The 25,057-nt window shown below is 45.3% G+C and overlaps 1 protein-coding gene across 1 annotated transcript; it reads left to right on the top strand.

Moving 5' to 3' along the window:
- The first annotated feature begins 1,597 nt into the window (after positions 1-1,597).
- On the top strand, positions 1,598-20,273 carry fev (FEV transcription factor, ETS family member). Its single transcript, XM_052025179.1, has 5 exons — positions 1,598-1,655; positions 3,856-4,080; positions 10,085-10,159; positions 13,962-13,965; positions 19,739-20,273. The coding sequence occupies exons 1-5, from the start codon at positions 1,598-1,600 to the stop codon at positions 20,271-20,273; spliced, it is 897 nt and encodes a 298-aa protein (XP_051881139.1).
- The last annotated feature ends 4,784 nt before the right edge of the window (positions 20,274-25,057 follow it).

Raw genomic sequence — 25,057 nt, 5'->3', positions numbered from 1 at the left:
TTGCTAATTCCTTGAACTGAGACACTTGTTGTATCATCCTGGTGAAGCATTGACCACATTGCTGTGGGCCTGGGTCACATCTGCTCCAGATTGGAGTAAAGGTGACAGCTTCCCTTCTCTGCTGGGTACTGGTGAAGCAGATAGCTTTTAGGGAAAGTCTTAGTCACAATTACCGGTGCCACCCAAATTTACTTGGACGTGGGCGGCGTGGTGGTGCAGCAGGTAGTGCTACTGATAAACTGCTCCAGCGACGTGGGTTCATTCCTGACCTCCGGTGCTGTCTGTGTGGAGTTTGCACGTTCTCCCTGTGGATGAATTTCCCCTGGGTGCTCTGGTTTCCTCCCATATCCCACCCATGCTGGTTTGTTGTGGGCATGCAATAGAACATAGAACATAGAACATTACAGCACAGTACAGACCCCTCAGCCTATAATGTTGTGGTGACATTTTATCCTGCTCTAACCCTTCCCTCCCACATAGCCCTCCATTTCTCTCTCATTCATGTGTCTATCCAAGAGTCTCTTAAATATCCCTAATGTAATGTGAGAGGCTGGACAAACTTGGGCTCTTTTCTCTGGAGTGGCAGAGGCTGAGGGGTGATCTGTTGGAAGTGTATAAAATTATGAGGGGCATAGAGAGGGTGGACAAGCAATATCTTTTTCCCATTATTGAGCAATCCAATACCAGAAGGTATGCATTTAAGGTGAGGGGGGTAGGTTCAGAACAGACGTGAGGAGTATGTTTTTTTACTGAGAGAGTGGTGGATGCCTGGAATGCGTTGCCTGATAGGGTGGAGGAGGTAAATTCATTAGAGGCTTTTAAGAGTGTCTTGGATGGGCACATGAATGAGAGGAAAATGGAGGAATATGGGCATTCTGTAGGTAGGAGGGATTAGTTATGTCAGCACAACATTGTGGGCTGAAGGGCCTGTTCTGTGCTGTGTTCTATGTATCTGCCCCAAACTCCTATGCTGGCAGTGCATCAACTGCTGGCACCAGAAGCGTGGCAACACTTGCGGGCTGCCCCCAGAACACTCTACGCAAAAGACGCATTTCACTGTGTGTTTCGATGTACACGTGACTAATAAAGAAATCTTATCACAAGTGGGTGACAGAAAAATCAGAGTGTAAGTGGATGGTCATGTGAGACAGAATAGGTGAAGGAATAGGATTGCAGCAGGCGTGGATGATGGGCTGAACTGCCTCCATAATAAAATAATAAGGAGACACAAGAGAATGCAGATGCTGGAAATCTGGAGCAACAAACAATCGGTTGCAGGAACTCAGCGGGTCGAGCAGCATCTGTGGAGGGAAACAGACAGTCGACGTTTCATCTGGGGGTCTCGTCGACTATCCGACTGCCCATTTCCCTCCACAGATGCTGCCCGACCCGCTGCGTTCCTCCCTGCCCCGCATGAAATAATAAGGATTTAAATTTCACCGAAGTTCAATTGTGATTTGAACTCTTGTCTCCTGATCCGTAGCCCACAGAGTACTTGGCTACCCAGTGCGATCACCGAACTAAGTGGATCAAATTCTGTAAAACAAAACATCATAATAATTAGGAGAACAGAACAAAAGAGATTTAGGAAGCGAAAATGTTCAGGAAGCGAAAAAATGTTCAGGAAGAGAGCTTAAGCAAAACTGAAACGAATGGTGAGTGCACTGGCAGAAAATAAGATTGTTAACTTGAGCGGCGATTCTTGAGTGTGGAAAGAAACGGGGGCAGGCAGTAATTTTCAAAGAATTCACATAGATGAAGGGTGTTGGGGAAAAGAAACATTCAAAATGTAAAGTATATTAAACGAAAGCACAAGGTTTTGTTACGACCCTTTTTAAGCTCCGAGTAAATGATCTCGGCACGTCCCAAGGTCTCTATATGAAGGTATATGAATTGAAACGACAAAATGAAACCGCTTCCGAAGCTACAATTTTTCAGTCTTAAATTGCAATTGCATTTTTAGACTGGTATAACACACACCGTTTAATTAACAAAAAAAACTAATTCACTGTTCCTCCGGAACTGCCCGGGACATTTTTCTCGATCAGAAACTCCACACTGACCCTAGATGTCAGATCTACAGATATTACTTTTCCTTCGTAAATAACAGAATCAGTTCTTTTAAACTGGATTTGAAGTTTGCATTCATTATTATCTAGTAGTGAAGGCATACAAACTGGTTTCGATGTCAGCACCGACGCAACATCCGCGATAACAATGCTGGAAAAAAATATCCTGCCTAAAATACCCATTTGGAGAGACACTTGTGATTATTAGTAAATTATAAATTGGGTGCAATCGACTGATCAACAGTATCCAAGGAGATGAATATCGTAGGTGGACACAGAAATTATACAAAGGAAGGAGGGCCCCAATGAGCATTGAACAAAGTCTAAGAAACACAAATTATAATAAAATAATCTTTAAATAAACACGGGCTGCTTTCAGAGAATTGGTTCTACTGTAATTGTTATTTTAATAAAAGACAACATTTCCTGAACGTTGTCCAGTTTACAGCCTCTTGTGTAAACCGGATTATTTGCGTTTAATACCGAGAGATATTAAGGAGGCTGTATATTTGTAAACTGAAATAATAGTGGTGGACTTATTTGTAGAACAAACTGGTTCAGAGAAAAAATACTGTTAATATTTCCTCTGTCTCGTTGTCTTTGTTTTTCTTTTCTGATTGAGCGGTTGATGTTGACTTCCATTGCCTGCGATAAGATGGTAATTACATTGCTGAAATTTAAATAGGGAATTCAGGAAATATTTTTAAACAGTGCTTCAAGTGAGAGACTCATTCTAAATAACGAAATCTCTCCTGTTTGTAATCGGTCCTTTGAGAATAATTTGATGGTTTATTTATCTGGAAATTATTAGCTTCAATTGATTTGGAAATAATTGCAACGCAAACTGCGGGATTACTAATTGGGAACATTTAACGGGGATAGATGCAGAGCAGAAATATCCACAGAGTAGAGAGATTTAAAGTATATAGGGTGATGGAGACAATTTAACCATCAACAGAATAAAGATAAACTGTTTACATGAGTGGACGGGCAAACAGATTTAGCCGCACCACCCGTTTTGCTGTTTACCTGGGTTCTCTCGGTCTGAGGATATTTAACATTGCGATGAGATATCAATACTTATTGCATGTTGGAAAAACGCCACACCTCTGAAAAACGGCGGAATAAATCATCTATTGATTATATAACTGGGCGGTTTACTGGGACCCTCTCTTTTAATAAACAGCTTCTAATTATATTTCAATTTAAAATAACAAACAAAAAGGTTTCAAGGCGTCGCACAGGAGGATTACCAAACCGGACTTGACTCTGGGCAACAGAAGGCGACATTAATTCAACAAAGGTATTTTGAAAATATAATGTGGTGTTTTGCAAGTTACACGCGGTTTTCAAGGAAGGAATAACGGGCTGATGCAGGTGACCAGGAAACTTCATCACAAACTTCACAAAGGGCAAACAGGGAGGGAGGAATTCAGAGTTTAGGCTGTCAATGGTGGGGCGAGAAAACTCGGGGAGAAATAGGAGACCGGCATCGGAGTAATTGGGATACATTTACAGTTAAAATAGTCTCATTTATAAACTATCGTTTGGTGGGTCAGTCAGGGTCATCCATCAGGTACAACCACTTTATTTTTTAGTGAGGAGAATTCGTCAGGAATGTTGTGTCTCGACCCCAAACATTCATTTCCCTCCATAGCTGCTGCCTGACCCGCTGAGTCCCTCCAGCGTTGTGTGTGTTGTTTTTTTTTCTTATTGCAAGAATTGCTGAAATCTAATAAGCACACATTCCGATTTAATTTCTGTCCGTGGACGTGTTTAACCAAAGTGATGAATATGAAGCGACAAAAACCCCAGGAAAAGTTAAGCGAAAATGAGACCAACATCAAGGAAAGAGGCGAGACGCAAGACGCTGGAATCTGGAGCAATAAACATCCTGCCGGGGGATATCGGCGGGTCGAGGGGGGAGAGCCAGTCAACCCAGCATCGGAAGCATCGTTCAGCATTCACAGTCTGGGAGGGAAGGGAAATCCCGACTCCTACTGCTCTTTGGGTGGGAATGTAGTTTTCTGATTTCACTCCTGGATCATTTGGCATTAAGACTAATCTGAATCAGATTTATTGTCACTGACATATGACGTGAAATTTGCTGTTTTGAAGCAGCAGTACAGTGCAAGACATAAAATTACTGTAAATTACAAAAATAAATAATAGTGCAAGAGAGGAATAACGAGTTAGGTTCATGGACCGTTCAGAAATCTGATGGTGGAGGGGAAGAAAGCCGTTTCTGAATCGTCGAGTGTGGGTCTTCAGGCTCCTGTACCTCCTCCCTGATGGTAATAATGAGAAGAGGGCATGTCCTGGATGGTGAGGGTCCTTAGTGATGGATGCTGCCTTCTTGAGGTACTGCTTCTTGAAGCTCAATTCCGGCCACTGTCTGTAAGGAGTTTGTACGTTCTCCCCGTGTCTGCGTGGGTTTCCTCTGAGTGCTCTGGTTTCCTCCCACATTCCAAAGATGTATGGGTTAGGAAGTTGTGGGCATGCCATGTTGGCACCAGAAGCGTGGCGACACTTGCAGGCTGCCCCCAGAACACTCTACGCAAAAGATGCATTTCACTGCGTGTTTTGATGTACATGTGACTAATAAAGATATCTTATCTTATGGTGGGGAGGGTTGTGCCCATAATGGAGCTGGCTGAGTCTATAACATTGTCTCCTCTTAGAACTTGGCTCCCTTCCAAGGACAGTTTTTCAGATCTCCATTCTTAAAATCCATGGAATATTTGAAACATCTCAAATTGTTCATCACACAATCCATGTGCAAGGAAAGCCACCCCTTTCCTCAATGTTCCCACTGAGTAATCCTCAAAATAAGAGACCTCTAAGCTCTAGTTTATGATTTTTAAGCAAATCTATTGTAACTATCTAGAACCATTTAGCCAATGATAAAAATAATGTTGCCTAAGTTTTATCTGTTATATAGTCTGCTGTTCCATCTCAGGCTTGGTATGGCAACTGCTCTGCCCAGGACCACAAGAAACTGCAGAGAGTCGTGGACACAGTCCAGCACATCATGGAAACCAGCCTCCCCTCCGTGGACTCTGTCTATACCTTGGTGAGGCAGCCAGCATAATCAAAGACCCTACCCACCCAGGTCATTCTCTTTTCTCCCCTTTCCCATCAGGTAGAAGATACAGGAGCCTGAGGGCACATACACCAGGCTCAAGGACAGCTTCTATCCCACTGTGATAAGACTATTGAATGGTTCTCTCATACAATGAGATGGACTCTTGACCTCACAATCTACCTCGTTTGACTTTGCACCTTATTGTCTACCTGCAATGCGCTACCCTGTAGCTGTGACACCTTACTCTGTATTCTGTAATTGTTTTTACCCTGTACTACCTCAATGCACTGTGTAATGAATTGATCTGTATGAACGGTAGGCAAGACAAGTTTTTCACTGTACCTCGGTACAAGTGACAATAATAAACCAATACCAGTACCAATATAAAGCCAACACATCTGTACAATGGATGCCAGTATCCAAAGTTAGAATCAAAGATTTAAAAAGAATGAATTGTTTGAATTTGGTTTTAAATTACATGTCTTTCCAGGATTATACAGCTGTTTCGGAAATATAATTCCGTTACTCCTTCTTTGAAAACTGCCCACGTGGCCTTACAAGTAAATTGCAAAATAACAGCAAATTATATTTCTAAAACATTTTTAATGAACTATTGTCCTAAAGCTTTGCTCAGTGTATACCATTCCAAATAGACACTGAGCCAATGAGATGATAAGCAACAAAAATAGGTGTCAAAAGAGGGTGCTAAGGAGTAAATTCAAGGGGGAGAAAATGAAGTGGACAGATTTTGACATTGCAGAGGTTGGAGGAAGTGTAGATAGCTATCGACACTGTCACCAATGGCAAATGAGGTTGAGGATGTTGAAGAGATCCGGGTGGATGGGGAAGAGATGCAGAGGGTTGTAAGACCATGAAAGTTGCATATTTGAGTCCCAAAATCAATACAGGGATGGGGTTGGAGTTGGGGCAGATGGTCACGTCTGACACAGGAGCAGAATGTTTTAGATTCTTGTGTTTGATGTTCAGAGGGATCTCGGGGTCCAAGTCCATAGGTCCCTGAAAGTGGACCACGCAAGTAGATAGGGTGGTAAAGAAGGTGTATGACGTGCATGTCTTCATTGGGTCTGGCCATTGAGTAAAAGAGCCAGGAAGTCACGTTGCAGCTGTATAAAATCAGACCCAAAAAATTCTACAGATGCTGGAATTTGGAGCAATACACAAAAAGTGCTGGAGGAACTCAGCAGGTCAGGCAGCATTCATGGAGGGAAATAACAGTCGACGCTTCAGGCTGAGATCCTTCATCAGGACTGGAAAGGAAGAGGGCAAAAGCCAGAATAAGAAGGTGGGGGATGGGGAGGAGCACACGCAGGCAGGGGATAGGTGAGTCCAGGTGATAGGTGAGTCCAGGTGAAGGGGGAAGGTAGTTGGGTGAGGGAGGGGGGGGAGAAGATGTAATAGACTGAGACGTGATAGGTAGAAGAGGCCGAGGGCTGAAGAAGAAGGAATCCGGTTGGAGAGGGCAGTGGACCAAGAAAATAAAGGATGGCCGAGGGGAGGGGAGGAGATGGGCAGGTCATCAAGGCAGGGGAAGGGAGCCACAGGAATAAGGGAAGACAAAGGAGTTGGGGGGGGGGTGAGAAAAAGAAGGGATGGGGTTACTGGAAGTTAGAGAAATCGATGTTGAAGCCATCAGGTTGGAGACTCCCAAGGTGGAATATGAGGTATTGTTGGTTAGGACACACTTTGAATATTGTACGCAATTCTGGTCACCCCATTGCAGGAAGGATGTGGGATTTTGGAAAGAGCACCGCAAAGGTTTACCAGGATGCTGCCTGGATTGGAGGGTATGAGTTTTCAGGAGAGGTTGGACAAACTCGGGTTGTTTTCTCTGGAGCAGTGGAGGCTGAGGGGAGACCTGATAGAGGTTTACAAAATTATGAGAGGCATAGATAGGGTAGACAGTCGGTATCTTTTTTTTTCCCAGCGTAGAAATGTCAAATACCAGAGGACATGCATTTAAGGTGCGAGGGGGAAAGTTTAGAGGATATGAGCGGGGCAAGTTTTTTTTACACAGAGAGTGTTGGGTGCCTGGAGTGGGCTGCCGGGGGGAGTTTGGAAGGTCAGATTGGAACTATCCCAGCGGATTCAACAGTATCGTTTCAGAGGCTTTCAGACAGGCACACGAACATGCAGGGAATGGAGGGATATGGTTCAGAAGAGATTTAGTTTAATTGGCATAGTGTTCAGCACAGACATAGTGGGCAGAAGGGCCTGTTCCTGTGCTGTACGTTCTATGTACGGAGTGCACAGTATGGCAATATGGTGATCAGATACATAAGCGGGGTTTTCGTTAGATTGGAATTCCTGAATTTATCCAGGTATTTTGGAAGGATTTGGTTCTGGTCCGTTGCAAAAGTTCAGAAGATAAATGAATCCCCGAAACCCAGTTTCCTTGCAACCTCCACCAACAGAAATATATACAATAACATCTGAAACAAAATTACACGTTTCTGGCTGATTTCCTCTCCGACCCCGGGTTTGTTTTCGTAGGTTCAGAGACCCGGAATTGAGTCAATATTGGAAGGGAGAAGCTGTCACACGCGAATCTGTTTGCAGAGAGTTACAGCAGCGGAAACGGGCGGCCACTTCAGACCTCCATGGAAACGCGGCAGATCAGCGCAACGGGAACGAGAGTTTTATTAAAATGAGATGGAGTTTTGATAAGAGTTTAATTCTTCGGTGGAGCCGAGTGATCGGGGTTGGAGATTTTATTGCCGAGGCGCGTCTCTCTGACAATGTTAAATTGCCGTTTAATTAAACCATCCAGCTAGTCTCAAGCTTTCAGGAAATTGCTCCCTGATCATTGTTCTGTACTCTTGATATCGAGACTGTTGCTTCGCAACTCTCCCCGAGCCTTACATTTCACGCCAGGTCGGGAGAGGAGGTGAATCACTGTTTTTTTTTAATTTATCAAAAGCGTCTCCATGATGTTTTGCAAACCGCTTTTGATCCCAGACTCGCAATGAAACAAGCAGCAAAACTGTGGACCGGGACTCAATCCTGCCGGATATAACCTGATGCTAAACATGTACCTTCCAGGTACAAGCCCTTCTCTCACCCCCTGTAACACCTTCTGTTTTCCCACCCTTCCCTTCAGCTCGCTGTCTAGTCTTTCTCTGCTTCCAACTCAGGTTATGTCTCAACTCTTTCTCGTGTCTAACTCTCCCTCCCGCTCTTACTCAAATTCAGTCTGTATTCAAATCTTCCTGTCTATTTTGCAGTCTAACCTCTCCTTCCTTGCTCTTCTTCCAACTCTCTTTCCTTCCTCTGATTTTTTTTCAGTTGAATTTCCTCTCTCTAACTCAATCTCTGCCCATTCCTCTTTTTTTATCTTTTCCTGCGCGTCTCTCTCTCTCTCTCTCTCTGTCCCGGTATCTCACTCCCTCTCTCGCCACCATCCCCGGTCTACAACATCTCTCCCCCTCGCCCGCCTTCTCCCCATCTCCCACCCGACTCTTCATCTGACCGTCTCCCCATCACTGGGTCTCCTTCACCCAGTTCGTTCCCCTCAAAGCCTCCTCCATCCCCAAGTCAATCCCCACCCACCCTCGGCTTTGTCCTTGGCCAACTCTTTCCATTTGTTGGGCCACCTTTGATTTCCTCCGTTGACGTTGATTTCACCTTCCTTCAAGCCTTCGATGACGGTGTTAATTCTACCTGGTCCTACCTTGAATTCATCTCCCGCTCTCTCTCTCTCGCCATTCCGACTCTCCTTTTCGCTCTTTCTGACCATTCGCTGCATTCGAAACCTCTCTCCCACGTTCTCCCTCGTCCACCACTGTCCCACTTTCTGTGTGCTCCATTCCTCACCACTCGTTCTCGCTGTTCCGGATTCCTCTCTCTCTTGCTCGCTTCCAATTCCCTATTCTGTCTTTATTGAATTCTCCAGCCGTCTCTCTTTCATCTTTCCACCGCTCTCTTCAATACCTTTGCTACTGAACCCATTTCCATTCTCCCCTCTCTCTGCCGCTCAGCCGTTTTATAAAGTTAAAGGCTCCTGGTGTCGGAAGTGAGTTTGCTGTCTTTTCCTGAACGTGTTTCCTGGATTCGGGAAAGGCGAGCTCCAGAGGCAGAAAGTCGGGAAAGTATTGATGTGTGTGTGTGCGTGTGGGTGGGTGTGTGGGTCGTGTGTGTGTGTGTGTGTGTGTGTGTCTGTGTCTCTGCATGTGTGTATATGTGTGTATGTGTGTGTGTCTGTGTGTCTGTGTCTCTGCATGTGTGTGTATGTGTGTATGTGTGTGTGTGTCTGTGTCTCTGCATGTGTGTGTATGTGTGTGTGTGTCTGTGTCTCTGCATGCGTGTGTATGTGTGTCTCTGCATGTGTGTGTGTGTATGTGTGTGTGTGTGTCTGTGTCTCTGCATGTGTGTGTATGTGTGTGTGTGTGTGTGTGCCTATGTGTGTGTTGTGTGCGTGCGTGTGGATGAGTGCTGTGGGTGCGGGTGTGTGTGTGGATGGGTGGTGTGTGTGTGTGTGTGGGTGTGTGGGTGTGTGGTGCATGTGTGTGTCTATGTGTGTGTGGGTGTGTGATGTGCGTGTATGTGTATGGTGTGTGATTTTGTCTGTGTGTCTGTGTCTGGGTGTGTGTGTGTGTGTCTGTGTCTGGGGGTGTGTGTGTGTGTGTGTGTGTCTGGGGGTGTGTGTGTGTGTGTGTGAAGCAGACAGGGAAAGATAGAATTATAGAAAGCTAAAAAAAGATGAACAGGGAAATATATATATAGAGAGAGAGAGAGAGAGATGGTTACTCTGAGACAAATGTCAGTGGAATGTTGTACTTTGTTTTACATTTTAACAAGTACATAAAACCCAGAACTTTGAAAAAGTTGTACAGTTATACAGTCACGATGCAGATCATAGTTTTAAGAATTTGATGCTTTCTGTTGTATCTTTATGATTCCTGTTTTTATCCAGATACAGCCCATGACAACCTCCTTAAGGATGGAAAGCAAGGAACGTGGGGAGCGCTCAGTCCCAGCGTACAGAAAGGTAGGGACATCGGCTACATCCAGGGACACGGAGAGTGTGGGGCATTGCTATAGGATGGGAGGTTACTCTCCCCCGCCCACTGCTCTGTTGTTTGGCTGAGGACATAGAAACAGGAGGTAGACTATTTGGCTGCTCTGTCACTCAATAATATAGACTATTGAACGGTTCCCTAGCACGATAAGATGGACTCTTGATCTCACAATCTACCTGGTTATGACCTTGCACCTTATTATCTGCCTGCGCTGCACTTTCTCTGTAGCTGTGACACTTTACTCTGTATTCTGTTATAGTTTTTACCCTGTACTACCTCAATGCACTGTGTAGTGCTTCGATCTGCACGAACGGTTTGCAAGACAGGTTTTTCGCTGTACCTTGGTACAAGTGACAATAATAAACCAATTCCAATTCCAATTCCAATATCACAGCTGTTTCACCTCAGTGCCGCTCTCAGAATCAGAATCAGATTTATTATCACTGTTATATGTTGTGAAATGTGTTGTTTTGTGGCAGCAGCACAGTGCAAAGACATAAAATTTTTCTATAAGTTACAAAGGTAAATAAATAGTGCAAAGGAAGGAATAACGAGGTAGTGTTCATGCGTTGTGAACCGTTCAGAAATCTGATGGCGGAGGGGAAGAAGCTGTTTCTGAATCGTTGAGTATGCATCTCCAGGCTCCTGTACCTCCTCCCTGATGGTAGTAACGAGAAGAGGGCATATTTAGGATGGCAGAGGTCCTTAGAGATGGATGCCACCTTCTTGAGGTGCTACTCTCCTGCACTAAACCAGTAACCCTGGATTCCCTATTATCTACAGATTTCAGAGTGTGTCACTTGGTAGAGCTATGTGATTACCAGCAACCTGGGCAGGGCTGGAGATGGGCTTCAGGTCAAGTTGAGTTTATTGTCATGTGCACAAGTATGGTGAGGCACAGGTACAATGAAAAACTTGCTTGCAGCAGCATCACGGGCAAGTAGATTCAGACAACACACAGAACATAAACTAGATTCAGACAACAATACGCAGAACATAAACCGCAAGAAACTGCAGGAGAGTTGTGGACGCAGCTCAGCACATTACGGAAACCAGCGTCCCCTCCACTTCTCTCCACATTTCTTGCTGCCTCAAATAATCAAAGACCCCACCCACCCCGGACATTCTCTCTTCTCCCCTCTCCCATCGGGCAGAAGATACAAAAGTCTGAAAGCACGTACAACCAGGCTCAAGGACAGCTTCTATCCCGCTGTTATAAGATTATTGAACAAGTGACAATAATAAACCAATTCTAAATTATACAGAAGTTATACATATCTTGCACCATAGAGATGGGATTAGTTCAGACTCTGAGCTAGCACCAATACATTAGATAACACCTCCATGTTCACAGTCCCACAGAGTTCCTCCATTCCTCCATAAGAAGAAGTTGGACAAACTTGGGTTGTTTCCTCTGGAGCGGTAGAAGATGAGGAGAGACATGAAAGTTTATAAGATTATGAGAGGCATAGACAGAGTGGACAGCTGGTATCTTTTTCCCAGGGTCGAAATGTCTAACATTAGAGGTCATGCATTGAAGGTGAGAGAGGGTAAGTTTAAAGGAGATGTGTGGGGCAGGTTTTTTACACAGAGAGTGGTGGGTGCCTGGAATATGCTGCCAGGGGTGGTGGTGGAGGCAAATATGATAAGAGGCGTTTAAGAGGCTCTTAGATAGGCAGAGAATGGAGGGATTTGGACATTGTGCAGGCAGAAGGGATTAGTTTAGTTTGGCGTTTAATTACTATTTTAATTAGTTTGGCACAACATCGTGGGCTGAAGGGCCTGTTCCTGTGCTGTACTGTTCTAATATTTAAGTATAATTTCCAGCCCTTTGGCTGCTGGGGTGTCTATTCATTCCTGAGTTCCACTGCTCCATCACAGGCAGTTGAGTCTTCCTCTGCCCAAGCCCTAAGTCCTGAAATTCCCTTCCTAAACCTTGGTGCCTCTCTCTCCTCATTTAAGATCCCTCTTCAAATCTATTTTCATCCAATCTTCTGATATTCTATGCCCTTGTGTGGACCTGGGTTTGATGATATTCTTGTGAATATCTTTGCCAAAAGTTCAGTGTAAATTGGGGTGTTTGTATCGCATCATCGTATTAAAGGTAAGGTTGGCATGAACAATCATATTTAGGGATAAGGTTGGCTAGGGACAGTTTTACAAACATACATCTGAATGCATGAGTTAAAAGCAAGAGAAGGCTATTCGGCCCATCAGACCTGCTTCATCATCCAGTAAGGCAAGGCTGATCTGATTGTAACCTCAACTCTGCATTCCTGTCTTGCGGTGGTAACCTTTTACCCTCGTGCTAGTCAAGAACCTGTCTACCTCTGCCTTAAGAATATTCAAAGACTCCATGGTGGAAGAGAGTTCCAAAGACTCTCAATTCTCTGAGTGAAACACTTTTAGTCATAGAGTTATACAACGTGGAAACAGACCCTTCGTCCCAACTCGTCTGTACTGACCAAGGTGCCTACCTGAGCTGGTCCCATTTGCCCATGTTTGGTCCGTATCCCTCTAAACTTTTCCTGTCCGTAAACCTGCCCAAACAGCTTTCAAATGTAACTGTACTTGCCTCAACCACTTCCTCTGGCAGCCCATTTCATAAACCCATCACTTTTTACTTTTGTCTCTTTATCTTAAAAGGATGATCCCTTATTTTTAATCAATCCTTAAGTCTAATTTCTCTCACAAGAGGAAACATCATCTCCACATCCATCCTGTCAAGTCAAAGTCTTCTGTACCTCCTGCCCAATGGTAGCTGCGAGAAAATGGCATGGCACGGATGGTGGGGATCTTTGATGACGGGTGTTGCCTTCTTGAGGCAGCGCCTCCTGTCGATACTACCTCTAGTGTACGTCTCAATCAAATCCCCTATACTCTGGTGAATACAAACCTAGTTTAGGAATACAACCTGCTCATTCCAAGTATTAGTTGTAAACCTGCCCTGGACCGCTACCAATAAGGTAAGATTTCTTTATTCGTCACATGTACGTCGAAACACACAGTGAAACACAGTGCATCTTTTGTGTAGAGTGTTCTGGGGGCAGCCCACCCAATACATTAACACCTTTCCTTAAATAAAGGGATCAGTCCTGTACACAGTACTTCATGTATCTCGCCAATGCCCTGCACTTCGTTATGTAACTCCCTGAACAATACATTCTGTTAGTTTTCCCAATCTCTTGCTATAGTTTGCATTCAATCAAAAAAATCATTAGGTTTCAGATTACTTCAGATTAGCCCAAATAGTTATTGTTTGGATTAGGATTAGTTAGGGTTACCATTAACGTTAATTATTTATAGGAAGAACCAGTTTGGTAAATCTCTTTTATGTTTTCGTCTGACATAGAAGGAGGCCATTTGGCCCATTAGGTCTATGCCAGCTGTCAGGGCATTCCCATCCATCCTATCCCCAATATCTTCCTGTGACATATTCTCTCTCAAATACCTGTCACCCAATGATTCCACTGCAAATCATCTGTACCAGGGGTAATTTACAGCAGCCAATCAACCTACCACCCAGCACGGCTTTGGGATGTGGGAGGAAACCGGAGCACCTGGGGGAAACCCACAAGGTCACGGGGAGAATGTGCAAACTCCACGCAAAGAGCATCAGAGGTCAGGAGGTCTCTGGAGTGATGGAGCAGCAGCACTACCCGCTGCACCGCTGTTCTGAGAGAAAGAACATTTTGGCTTTGGAAGGAAAGACTAACAGTGGCCTGGAGCTGAAAATGGGGTCGGTGGTCTTATATTTAAGTGTGGCTGGAGGAAGGTCCTTTGGTTTGTCATTAGTGCAGGGCAGGGACTAGAAGCTTGGCAGACAAAGGTGTGAGCTCTCTTTCAGTAGTGAGGAGATGTTGTTCAGGCATGGGGTGTCGACAGCTCCAGATCCAACAACACAGGCTCATAAGAAATCAAAATACCTGGTACATTCGATATTTTCAATTTGCATGGCCAGAGTCTCTCTCTGTTCCCATCTTCTGCATTGTTCTTACTATCTGCATTTCCTGCTGTGTTGTCTCCCTGCTTAGTTGCCATCAGTACATAATTGGTCAACGTATTTAAAAAATATAAGGAATGCCCTGTTAATAATCAGTTAAAACGTAAAGACTTTGGAATTCTTTCCAAAATTTTCAGCTCGTTCCTGTGTGTGGAAAAGAAGGGGAAACTGGACCAGCTGAGGTAGACAACGTGGTTAGCATGGATGAGTTGGGAAGAAAGGCCTCTATCTGTGCTGTATAATCTTATGACTTTAACATGGATGCCGTGGCTTTCTCAATTACATTTTGGAGTTCTTTTCAAAATTCAACTCACTTTCCTAAACCACCTTCCCCACCAAAAAAAACATTGAATCAGGGTGCGAGATAAACTCCAGGATGAGTGCAGGAAAGTCATAGAGTCATAGAATTTTACAACACAGAAACAGGCCTTATCTGGATGTATCACGGCTTGGTATGGCAACTGTTCTGCCCAAGATCATAAAAAACTGCAGAGAGTTGTGGACACAGCTCGGAAACCAGCCTCCCCTCCATTGACTCTGTCACTGCTTTGGTAGAGCAGCCAGCATAATCAAAGACCCCACCCACCCCAGACGTTCTTTCTCCCCCATCCCATTCGGCAGAAGATACAAAAGCCTGAAAGCACGTACCACCAGGCTCAAGGACAGCTTCTATCCCACTGTTATAGATAAGATAATAAGATAAGACATCTTTATTAGTCATGTGTACATCGAAACACACAGTGAAATGCATATTTTGCTTAGAGTGTTCTGGGGGCAGCCCGCAAATGTCGCTACGCTTCCAGCGCCAACATAGAATGCCCACAACTTCCTAACCTGTACAGCTTTGGAACGTGGGAGGAAACCAGAGCACCGGGAGTAAACCCACGCAGACACAGGGAGAACGTACAAACTCCTTACAGACAGCGGCCGGAATTGAACCGGGTCGCTGGTGCTGTAATAGCTTTACGTTAACTGCTACACTACAGTAAAACTATGGAACAGTCCCCCGGTGCGATAAGGTAGACTTTTGACCTCACAATTTACCTCGTTATGACCTTGCACCTTATTGTCTGCCTGCACTGCACTTTCTCTGTAACTGTAACACTTTATTCTGCATTCTGTTATTGTTTTCCCTTGTACTATCTCAATGCACTGCTGCAATGCAATAATCTACATGGATGGCATGCAGAAGTTTTTCACTGTACCTCAGTACATGTGACAATAATAAACCAATTTACCTTCGGCCCAACTTGTCCATACTGACCTGGGTGCCTACCTGAGCTAGCTTCATTTGTCCCATATCCTTCTAAACCTTTGCCAGCCATGTACCTGTCCAAATGACTTTTAAACACTGTAATTGCACCCGCCTCTACTACTTCCTCTGGCAGCTTATTCCACGTACCCGCCCTCCTGTGTGTGGAAAAGACTGGGAAACTGGACCAGCTGAGGTAGACAACGTGGTTAGCATGGATGAGTTGGGAAGAAAGGCCTCCATCTGTGCTGGTTAACTTTATGACTCTGACATGGATCCTGTGGCTTTCTAAATGGAGGACTAATGGGTTAAATTACATTTACTCTGGATCACTGTGGGGATTGCAATCATAGTGCCCCCGTTGTTTGTTTTGTCAACAACAGTCCACCTTAGAGTTTTGCTCCCTGCTCATTTCCTGGATAGCTGTTTGCAGCCACTGCTACCATACTGTTGATTAGGTTACCACCTCAGCCAGGGGCTCGAGTTAATGCAAGCAGCATATAAACAGAGCATTCACAAAAGGGGAGGTGTACATGGGACTGCCACCAATGTTGGTGGACATTGGAGAAGGACACATTACAAGGGATTGTGCTTCATGGTTTTCTGGTCGTGCCAAGGGGCTTGGAGGAAAGAGAAGTGACATCTTGTACCACAAGGCGACAGGGGAGGTCCTGAAAAGCAGGGGGGAGACAATAACTGTGGTAGGCAACACCAGGAGATGCCCTGGATGTAGCTTTACTGCTTCATGGACATGTATTCAGTTGGGCAAGGTTGTCCAATATGGTGGTATAAAATTCTCCCATTTTAAGTCATCCCCTCAACTCCCCCTCCCACACCCCTCCCAACCCCCAAACCATGCCTCTTTTCTTCCCTTTCCTAGCCTCTCTCTCTTTTTTCTACACTTTTTCCTCCTTCCCTTTGACCCATCCCCCGGTGGATCTGCTCTCCCCTCCTCCCCGCCACCTGCCTATCACTATCTCTTACCTACATCTACCTATCACCACCTTGTGCCCACCCCATCTCCCTCTTTTGTCCACCTATCACTGCTCTGCTTTCCCCTCCTATACACTGGGCTTCCCCCTTTCCTATCTTCAGTCCTGAAGAAAGGTCCTGACCCGAAACATTGACCGCCTGCTTTTCTCCACAGATGCTGCCTGGCCTGCTGAGTTCCTCCAGCATCTTGTTTTTCCATCTAGATTCCAGCAACTGCAGTCCTTTTGTTTCTCTAACTTATGCTACACATCGGATGCCATATTTATACTGAGCCAACATAAGCCTCCACTGTGAAACCGGACTTTGTGAACACTGAGCACAAAAAACAGAAAGCTATGCTAATCCTGTACAGAAAAAGTAACTACCCCAGCTGGGCTCTATAGGGCCATGGTGAGTCCACACCATGAGTACTGTGTACAAGGTGAAAAACATGGTGATGCTGGAGGAACTCAGCAGGCCTAGATTCCAGCATCTGCAGTCCTTTGTTTCTCTGGTACTGTGTACAATTTTGGTTCTCCTTACCTTAAGATGGGAGATTGGTGCTACACAGAGCGAGTGCAGTGAAGGTTCACCTGACTGGTTCCTGGGATATCCTATGATGAGACATTGAGTAGGCTAGGTCTGTGTTCTCCAGAGTGTAGAGGTGACCTTATTGACTGTAACACTACATTCTGCACGCTGTTTTCCTTTTTACTACCTCGATGTACTTATGTATGGAATGATCTATCTGGATGGCACGCAGAACAGGTTTTTCACTGTATCTCGATACATGTGACAATAATAAACCAATACCAATACGAAGTGTACAAGGTTCTTAATGGACTCAACGTGGTAGATGCAGGGAAGATGCTTCCTCTGCTGGGGAGTCTGCACTAGGAGTCACTGTCTCAGAATAATGGGTAGGCTGTTACTCCAAATTCTAAACATTGTATTTTTTTTACATATATTCACTCTAGGGGTGTGGGCTTCGCAGGCTGAGCCAGCATTTAGTTGCCTGTCCCTGGCTACCCTTGAGAAGGTGGTGGTGAGCTGCCTTCTTGAACCACCGCTGTCCTGAGGTGTGGCTGTACACACTATGCTATTAGGGAGGGAGTTCCAGGATTTTGACCCAGCGACGGTGAAGGAACGGCGATATATTTCCGAGTCAGGATGGTGTGTGGTTTGGGAGGGCAGCTTCCAGGCGGCGGTGTTCCCCGTGCTTTTACTACCCTTGTCCTTCTAGCTGGTAGAGGTGGTGGGTTTGAAATGTAGAGAACGTCAGAACATAAGAAATAGGAGCAGGAGTCGGCCACCTGGCCCGTCAAGCCTGCCTCGTCATTCAGTAAGATCATGGCTGATCTGGCTGTGGACGTAGATCCGCCGACCTTCTTTTCCCCATAACCCTTAATTCCCCTACAATACAAAAACCTATCTGACTGTGTCTTAAATATATTTAATGAGGTAGCCTCCACTGCTTCCCTGGGCAGAGAAGTTCCTTCACTCAAAAGTTGAAGAGGATCTTTGGAATTCTCTGTCCCAGAAGGTCATTGAGTTCATTCGTAACAGAGGTTGTTCTACACAGGAATCAAGGGATATGGAGATAAGTCGGGAAGGTTGTACTTGAGGTGGAAGATCAGCCATCATCTTGTTGAATGGCAGAGCAGGTTCCTATTTCTTATGCTCTTGTTGTGATCAGTTCTGGGCACCGCACTGTCCTTTCAGAAGGCTGCATTCCATCGACTACAAGTGACCATGACTGGTGATCGTTGAGTAAACATTGCGTCTTGAGAACTGTGGATAGCTCAGTGTTGATGCTGCTACATAGGCTCTTTCCACCTAGATAGGAGAGATAAGTACGAGAGGACATGGCTTTAGGGTGAAAGGGGAAAGGTTTAGGGGGAACATTAGGGGGAACTTCTTCACTCAGAGAGTGGTGGGAGTGTGGAACGAGCTGCCATCTGACGTGGTAAATACGGGCTCACTCTTAAGTTTTAAGAACAAATTGGATAAATACATGGATGGGAGAGATCTGGAGGGTTATGGACTGGGTGCAGGTCAATGGGACTAGCGGAATAAAGTTTCGGCACAGACTAGGAGGGCTGGATGGCCTGTTTTCTGTGCTGTAGTGTTCTATGGTTCTCTGGTTCTATACATATGGTGTCACAGAATTATACTGACGAACAGGCCCACCAGCCCACTGTGTCCATGCTGACCATTAATTCCCATCTATACTAATCCCATTTAACAGCACTTAGTCTGTAGCCTTCTACACCTTGGCAGTTCAAATGCTCGTCTTGATACTGAAATGTTGTGAGAGCCTCTACCTCCACCACCCATTTGATCAGTGTTCCAGATTCCAACGGCCATCTGGGTAAACCTCTTCCCTTTTTCTCTAAGCCTCTGTTCTCTTGTTTTCGACACCACTGTTGTAGAGAAAGGTTTCCAACCGTCTACCCTGTCATGATCATAATTGTGTACACCTCCCTTAGATCCCCCCTCAGCCTCTTCTGCGCCAAGGAAAACAGAGACCCAGCTCTCTCTTCATAAGGCGGGCTCCTGGTGAATCTCCTCTGCACACTCTCCAGTGCCGTTCATGTCCTTTCTACGGTGTGGCAGACAGAACTGCCCACAGTACTCCAGCTGTGGTCTAACCAATGTTTTATGGAGCTAGACCATAACCTCCCTGCCCTTCTGTTCTACGCCCCAGCTAATAATAAGATATCCTTATTAGTCATGTGTACATCGGAAGACACAATGAAATGCATCTTTTTGCGTAGAGTGTTCTGGGGCAGACCACAAGTGTCGCCACGCTTCTGGTGCCAACATAGCATGCCCACAACTTCCTAACTCGTATGTCTTTGGAATGTGGGAGGAAACCGGAGCACCCAGAGGAAACCCACGCAGACACGGGTAGAACATACAAACTCCTTACAGACAGCCACCAGTATTGAACCCAGGTTGCTGGTGCTGTAAAGCGTTACGCTAACTGCTACACTACCATGTATATCTTCCTCGCCATCTTATCAACCTCAGAATTAAAACCTCCCTCATCCTTCCTCGTATCCCAAAACGTAGCTCAAAGTCAAAGTTGCGTGTACCGTCGCATGAACAAGCACATCTATGCACGGGCAATGAAAAGCTTACTTGCAGCAGCATCACAGGCACACAGGCAAGTTTAATCTGTATTCTCTGCTTGTGGGATCTTGCAGTGCACAAGGTGCTCTTCAAAGAAAAAAATTGTTTCTCAGCTGTTAAGTGCTTTGAGAGGTACTGAGATGCAAATACCTTGTCTCTAACTGAGTTCACTTGTCGCTGTAGGAGCGGGCAGATCCAGTTGTGGCAGTTCCTCTTGGAGCTGTTGTCCGACAGCGCCAATGTCAACTGCATCGCCTGGGAAGGAACCAATGGTGAGTTCAAGCTGACCGACCCAGACGAGGTGGCCAGACGATGGGGTGAGCGGAAGAGCAAGCCCAACATGAACTATGACAAGCTGAGCCGGGCTCTCCGCTACTATTATGACAAGAACATCATGACCAAGGTCCACGGGAAGCGCTACGCCTACAAGTTCGACTTCCACGGCCTGGCACAGGTATGCCAGCCTTCTGTAGCTGAGCATGCCCTCTACAAGTTCCAGAGTAACCTTGCCCACATCCCCTTCTCTGAAATTCCCAAACTCAACCTGGTGACGTCCAACGTTACCCCCTCGGGATTCTCCTACTGGTCAGGGTCAACCCCCACCCTCTACCCAGGGCATGGGCTGCAGGCCCCGACTCATTTCAGCCCCGTGGGTGGGTCGCACCTCAGCAGCATTGGTAACCTCACCAGCATCAACAACCTCAATGGCCACTATCACTGAGCGCAGTAGGACAGGGTGCAGGCTTACCACAGCTGACCCAATGTCCTGCCTGTTCACACTGGAGATGTTAATCCTGATCAAATCCAGAATGCAAGAGGGAAAGAAAGGATTTGCAATGTCTCTGGTGAATGTCTTGCAAGCTGAAAGCTCGCAGATCTGCTCGATGCACTTATCCGAGACACAGGAGACTGCAGATGCTGGAATCTGGAGCAACAAGCCATCTGCTGGAGGAACTCAGTGGGTCGAGCAGCATCTGTGGGAAGAAAGGGAATTGTTGACGTTCCCAGTTGAAACTCTGCAGGGTTTCGACCCAAAATGTCGGCAATTCCTTTGCTCTTGCAGATGCTGCTCGACCCGCCGAGTTCCTCCAGCAGATGGCTTGTTGCAATGCACTTATTCCTTGCATTGGTACATTCTAAGTTGTGACCATTTGGCAGCCAGACATTGAGCTTTGTTATTCTGATTCGATCACAGAATGAAACATCGCAGAAAGAGGTCATTCAGCCCATCTTTCCTGTGTTGGCTCTTTGTCAGAGCTATACAAATAGTCCCATGCCCTGCTTTTTGCCCACACCCCTTGACGCTAAGCCAGTTCCGAACCCTGAACTAGTTTCCATCACCATCTCAAGCAGTGCATCTAGCTCAGAACCAAAACCTCTCATCCTTCCTCTCATTCTCCTGCCAAGTATCTTAAACCTCTATCCTCTGGTTTCCCACATCCCTTCCATGGGGAACTACTGCTCCTTATTTACTTTATAAAATATATAAATAGGTTACAAGCTCCTAGAGTCAGAGAGCTGTACAGCATGGAAAACAGGCCCTTCGGCCCAACTGGTCCATGCTGGCCAAGATTTTCATCCAAGCAAATCCCATTTGTCCACATTTGGCCCATATCCCTCTGAACCTTGCCTATCCATGGACCTGTCCAAGTGTCTTTTAAATGTTGTTAATGTACCTGCCTCAACCACTTCCTCTGGTAGCTCATTCCATGTACAGACCACCCCCTGGGTGAAATAGTTGCCTCCCCAGGTTCCTATTAAATCTCTCCCCTCTCACCTTAAACCTGTGCCCTCTAGTTCTTGATTCCTCAGCCCTGGGAAAAAGACTGTGTGCATTCACCCCTTATAATTTTATACACACTAAATTATAGATTTATTAAATTTTTATTAATCTATTTAACTGTTTCTTAACCTTCCTTGTGCTAGTCTCTGAAGTCTTTCGCCTATGTTGATAAGAACATTAATGGCGTTGGGACTGGTCTATTTACTTGTTCCACCATTCAGTGAGGCCACGTCTGATCTTCCTAAATCTGTACAAATTTCCATTTGCCTTGATGCCCATAAGAGGTTAACAAACCTATTGGTTTCATCCTTCATTATATGCAATGATCCCTGGAATCTTTCTTGAAAATCTTCTCTGTGTCCTTTCGAAATGCTCTGACATCCTTGCTAAAACATGACGCCCAGCTTTACACAGGACCAATGTTCAAGGATTGAGATCTGTCAGGCACTACTTATTAGAACTGGAGGACGTCTCACTTTAGAAACCTGAAGCAGGAGTCCAGTGTGAATGGGGAAAGAGGGTTCAGTTCCTCTGGTACCACCCTACTTAACTGAGTAATTTTATCCTTATCCTTGAACACATTTGTTTAACAAGGTTGTGAAGGCACAGGTTAAATGTTCATAAAGAATTCTACAGAAATGCATCAACCAACTCTTGTGAGTCGTGACGACCAATATTACTGTTTAGTTGCTTAAATCTTCATAATCAGGTGAGGGCCACATGGCTCCTCAAGTCTGTTGTGCCTACCAGTGAGATTACGGCTGATCCTTGAACTCAAGTCCATTTTTCTGCCCTTTCTCCATCATACCCAAATATCTATTGAGTTCAGCTTTGTAGTCACTTAGTGACTGAGTATCCACATTCTGGGGCAGAAAATTCCAGAGTGTTATAACCTTCGGCACGAAAAAAAATCCTTATTGATTTTAATGGCTAATTCCCTATCCTGAGACTACTCTTCCCTCAGTTCTAACCCCAGCACTTGTCAATCCCCTTCGGAATCTTATATGTTACAATGAGGTCGCTCTCCTTTTTCTCAGCCCCAGTGAATAGTGGCCCACAATAAGATAAGATATCTTTATGATAAGATTTCTTTATAAGTCACATGTACATCGAAACACACAGTGAAATGCATCTTTTGCGTAGGGTGTTCTGGGGGCAGCCCGCAAGTGTCGCCACACTCCCAGTGCCAACATAGCGTGACCACAACTTTCTAACCCGTAGGTTGAAATGTGAGAGGAAACCAGAGCGCCCGGAGGAGACCCACGCAGACACAGGGAGAATATGGCAGATACATTAGGGACATTTAAGAGACTCTTAGATAGATACGTGAATGATAGAGAAATGGGGGGCTACGTGGGAGGGAAGGGTTAGATAGATCTTAGAGCAGGATAAAATGTCGGCATGACGTTGTGGGCTGAAGGGCCTGTACTGTGCTGTAGTGTTCTAAGATCTACGTTCTAATGTACAAACTCCTTACAGACAGGGGCCAGAATTGAACCCGGGTCGCTGGTGCTGTAATAGCATTGTGCTAACTGCTACATGACCATGCCTGCCCATATTGAACTCCCTGGTCTTATATTCTATCCATTTACCATGCTTTTAGCCACTTTATAAACCTATAGTGCGACCCCGAATGATCTGTCAGTGTACTCTCTATTTGGTCCTCCACACCACATGGTCTCCTTCCACTTATTGTTCAGTCCATTCCCTGTTGCATACCAAATGGTATTACCTCACACTTAGAGTCTTAGAGCAATGCAGCACGGATACAGGCCCTTCAGCCTAACCAGTCCATGCTGACCACGGTGCCCACCCAGCTGGTCCCAATGTCCTGCGTTCGGCCCATATCCCTCTAAGCCCATCCCTCCATGTACCTGTCCAAGTGCTTCTTAAATGATACTATTGTACCTGCCTCTACCACTTCCTCTGGCAGCTCGTACTCCATGTATACTCACCACCCTCTGGCAGCTCGTTCCATATACTCACCACCCTCTGTGTGAAAAAGTTGCCCCTCAAGTCCCTTTTAAATCTTTCCCCTCTCACCCAAAACCTATGCCCCTAGGTTTGGACTCTGGGGAAAAGATTGTTACCATCCTCCTTATCTATGCCTCTCATAATTTTAAACACTTCCATCAGATCGACCCCTCATTCTCCTATGTTTCCTACTTCTCCCTACTTCTCTGGATTAAACTCCATTTGCCGTTTATCCATCCAATTGATCGGACCATCTGCACCTTCCTGCATCAAAAGCTTTCCTCCTCTCTCTCATCCGCACTGCCAATTTTTGTACCATCCGCAAACTTAATCTACATTTAAATCCAAATCATATTTTATATTTATAAAAGGCGAGGGACCAAGTATTGAACCCTCTGGAATCCCACTGTTGCCAGTTTATTGCCTCCTTCCACTGCCAATCCAACGTGCCACCCTCACTTTTGGTTGGCCCACTATTTGAAACCTTGTTGAAAATCCACATTGACTGCATAAAACACATTGCCCCTAATGGCTTTCCTTGTTAGCTCCTTTAGCAATTATTGCCATTGGCAAACAGAGAAGCAGAACTACATCTGAGATTCACCAGGATATTGCTGGGGATGGAATGCTTCAGTGACGAGGAGAGACTGCCTAGGCTGGACTTGCTTTCCTTGCAGCAGAGGAGGCTGATGGAGGTATGCAAAACCGTGAGAGATGTAGATAGAGCAGATTGTAATCAACCTTTCTGCATGATATAGTGTCTAAGACCAGAGAGCGGAGGTTTAAGGTGAGGAGTAGGAGGTTTACAGGGGATCTGAGGAAGAATTTTTTCACCCAGAGGGTGGTTGCAGTCTGGAACGCACTGCCTGAGGAGGTGAACACACTCTCACAACACTGGACGAACACTTGAATTGCTAAGCTTTGGTAGGCTATGCACCAAATGCTAGTACATAGCATTAGTATAGATAGGTACTTGATGGTAGAGGAACTGCCAGAGGAAGTTGTTGAGGTAGGTACAATAACAACATTTAAAAGACAGTTGGACAGGTACATGGATAGGAAAGCTTCAGAGGGATATGGGTCAAACATGGGCAAGTGGGACTAACTTAGATGGGAATCTTTGTCGGCATAGATGATTTGGGCCTATTTCTGTGCTGTATTATTCTATGACTAGGGCACAGCCTTAGAATGCAGAGACGCCCCTTTGCATCACTGAGATGAGGAGGGTGGTGAATTTGTGGAATGTGGAGGCCAAGTCATTGGGTGTATTTAAGGCAGAGGTTGATAGCTTCTTGGCTGGTAAGGGGTTTAAAAGTTACGGAGAGAAGGCGGGAGAATGGGATTGAAAAAAAACAACCATGATTGACTGGCTAAGCAGGTTCGATGGGCTGAATGGCCTATTCCGTTCCTATGTCTTAAATCAGCATAGATATGATGGGCTGAAGGGCCTGTTTCTGTATTATACAACTCTATGACACACATATGTGTTCTAATATCATTGAGACGAACATTTAAAACTCACAGGGATTTCCCTGGTGCAACAGCTCTTGGTTCTGAGAGCTTTGCACACTTCACTTCCAGTCAGTATAAAAACAGCTGAAAGACATATCCATGTGTAGATAACAGTGACTGTGACACCACTGCAGAAAGAATGTAAAAAGGGGGAAATTACGATAAAGGAATAATCAACAGATCAGGGAGTTTTGGCCTTCAATTAGTGGTGTGAATTGGGATTGGTAAATTAGCAC

This window comes from Pristis pectinata, chromosome 1 (genome assembly GCF_009764475.1).
Source record: "Pristis pectinata isolate sPriPec2 chromosome 1, sPriPec2.1.pri, whole genome shotgun sequence".
NCBI lineage: Eukaryota > Metazoa > Chordata > Chondrichthyes > Rhinopristiformes > Pristidae > Pristis > Pristis pectinata.
This window is presented reverse-complemented; position numbering and strand designations above follow the sequence as displayed.

What these genes read in the sequence shown, in the direction of transcription:
- fev (XM_052025179.1), top strand. Translation starts at nt 1,598, where the DNA reads ATGTTCAGGAAGCGAAAAAATGTTCAGGAAGAGAGCTTAAGCAAAACT. An exon ending in AAGCAAAACTGAAACGAATG is followed by an intron (nt 1,656 to 3,855) that starts GTGAGTGCACTG and finishes GTTTAACCAAAG; the next exon opens with TGATGAATATGAAGCGACAA. An exon ending in CGACTCCTACTGCTCTTTGG is followed by an intron (nt 4,081 to 10,084) that starts GTGGGAATGTAG and finishes GTTTTTATCCAG; the next exon opens with ATACAGCCCATGACAACCTC.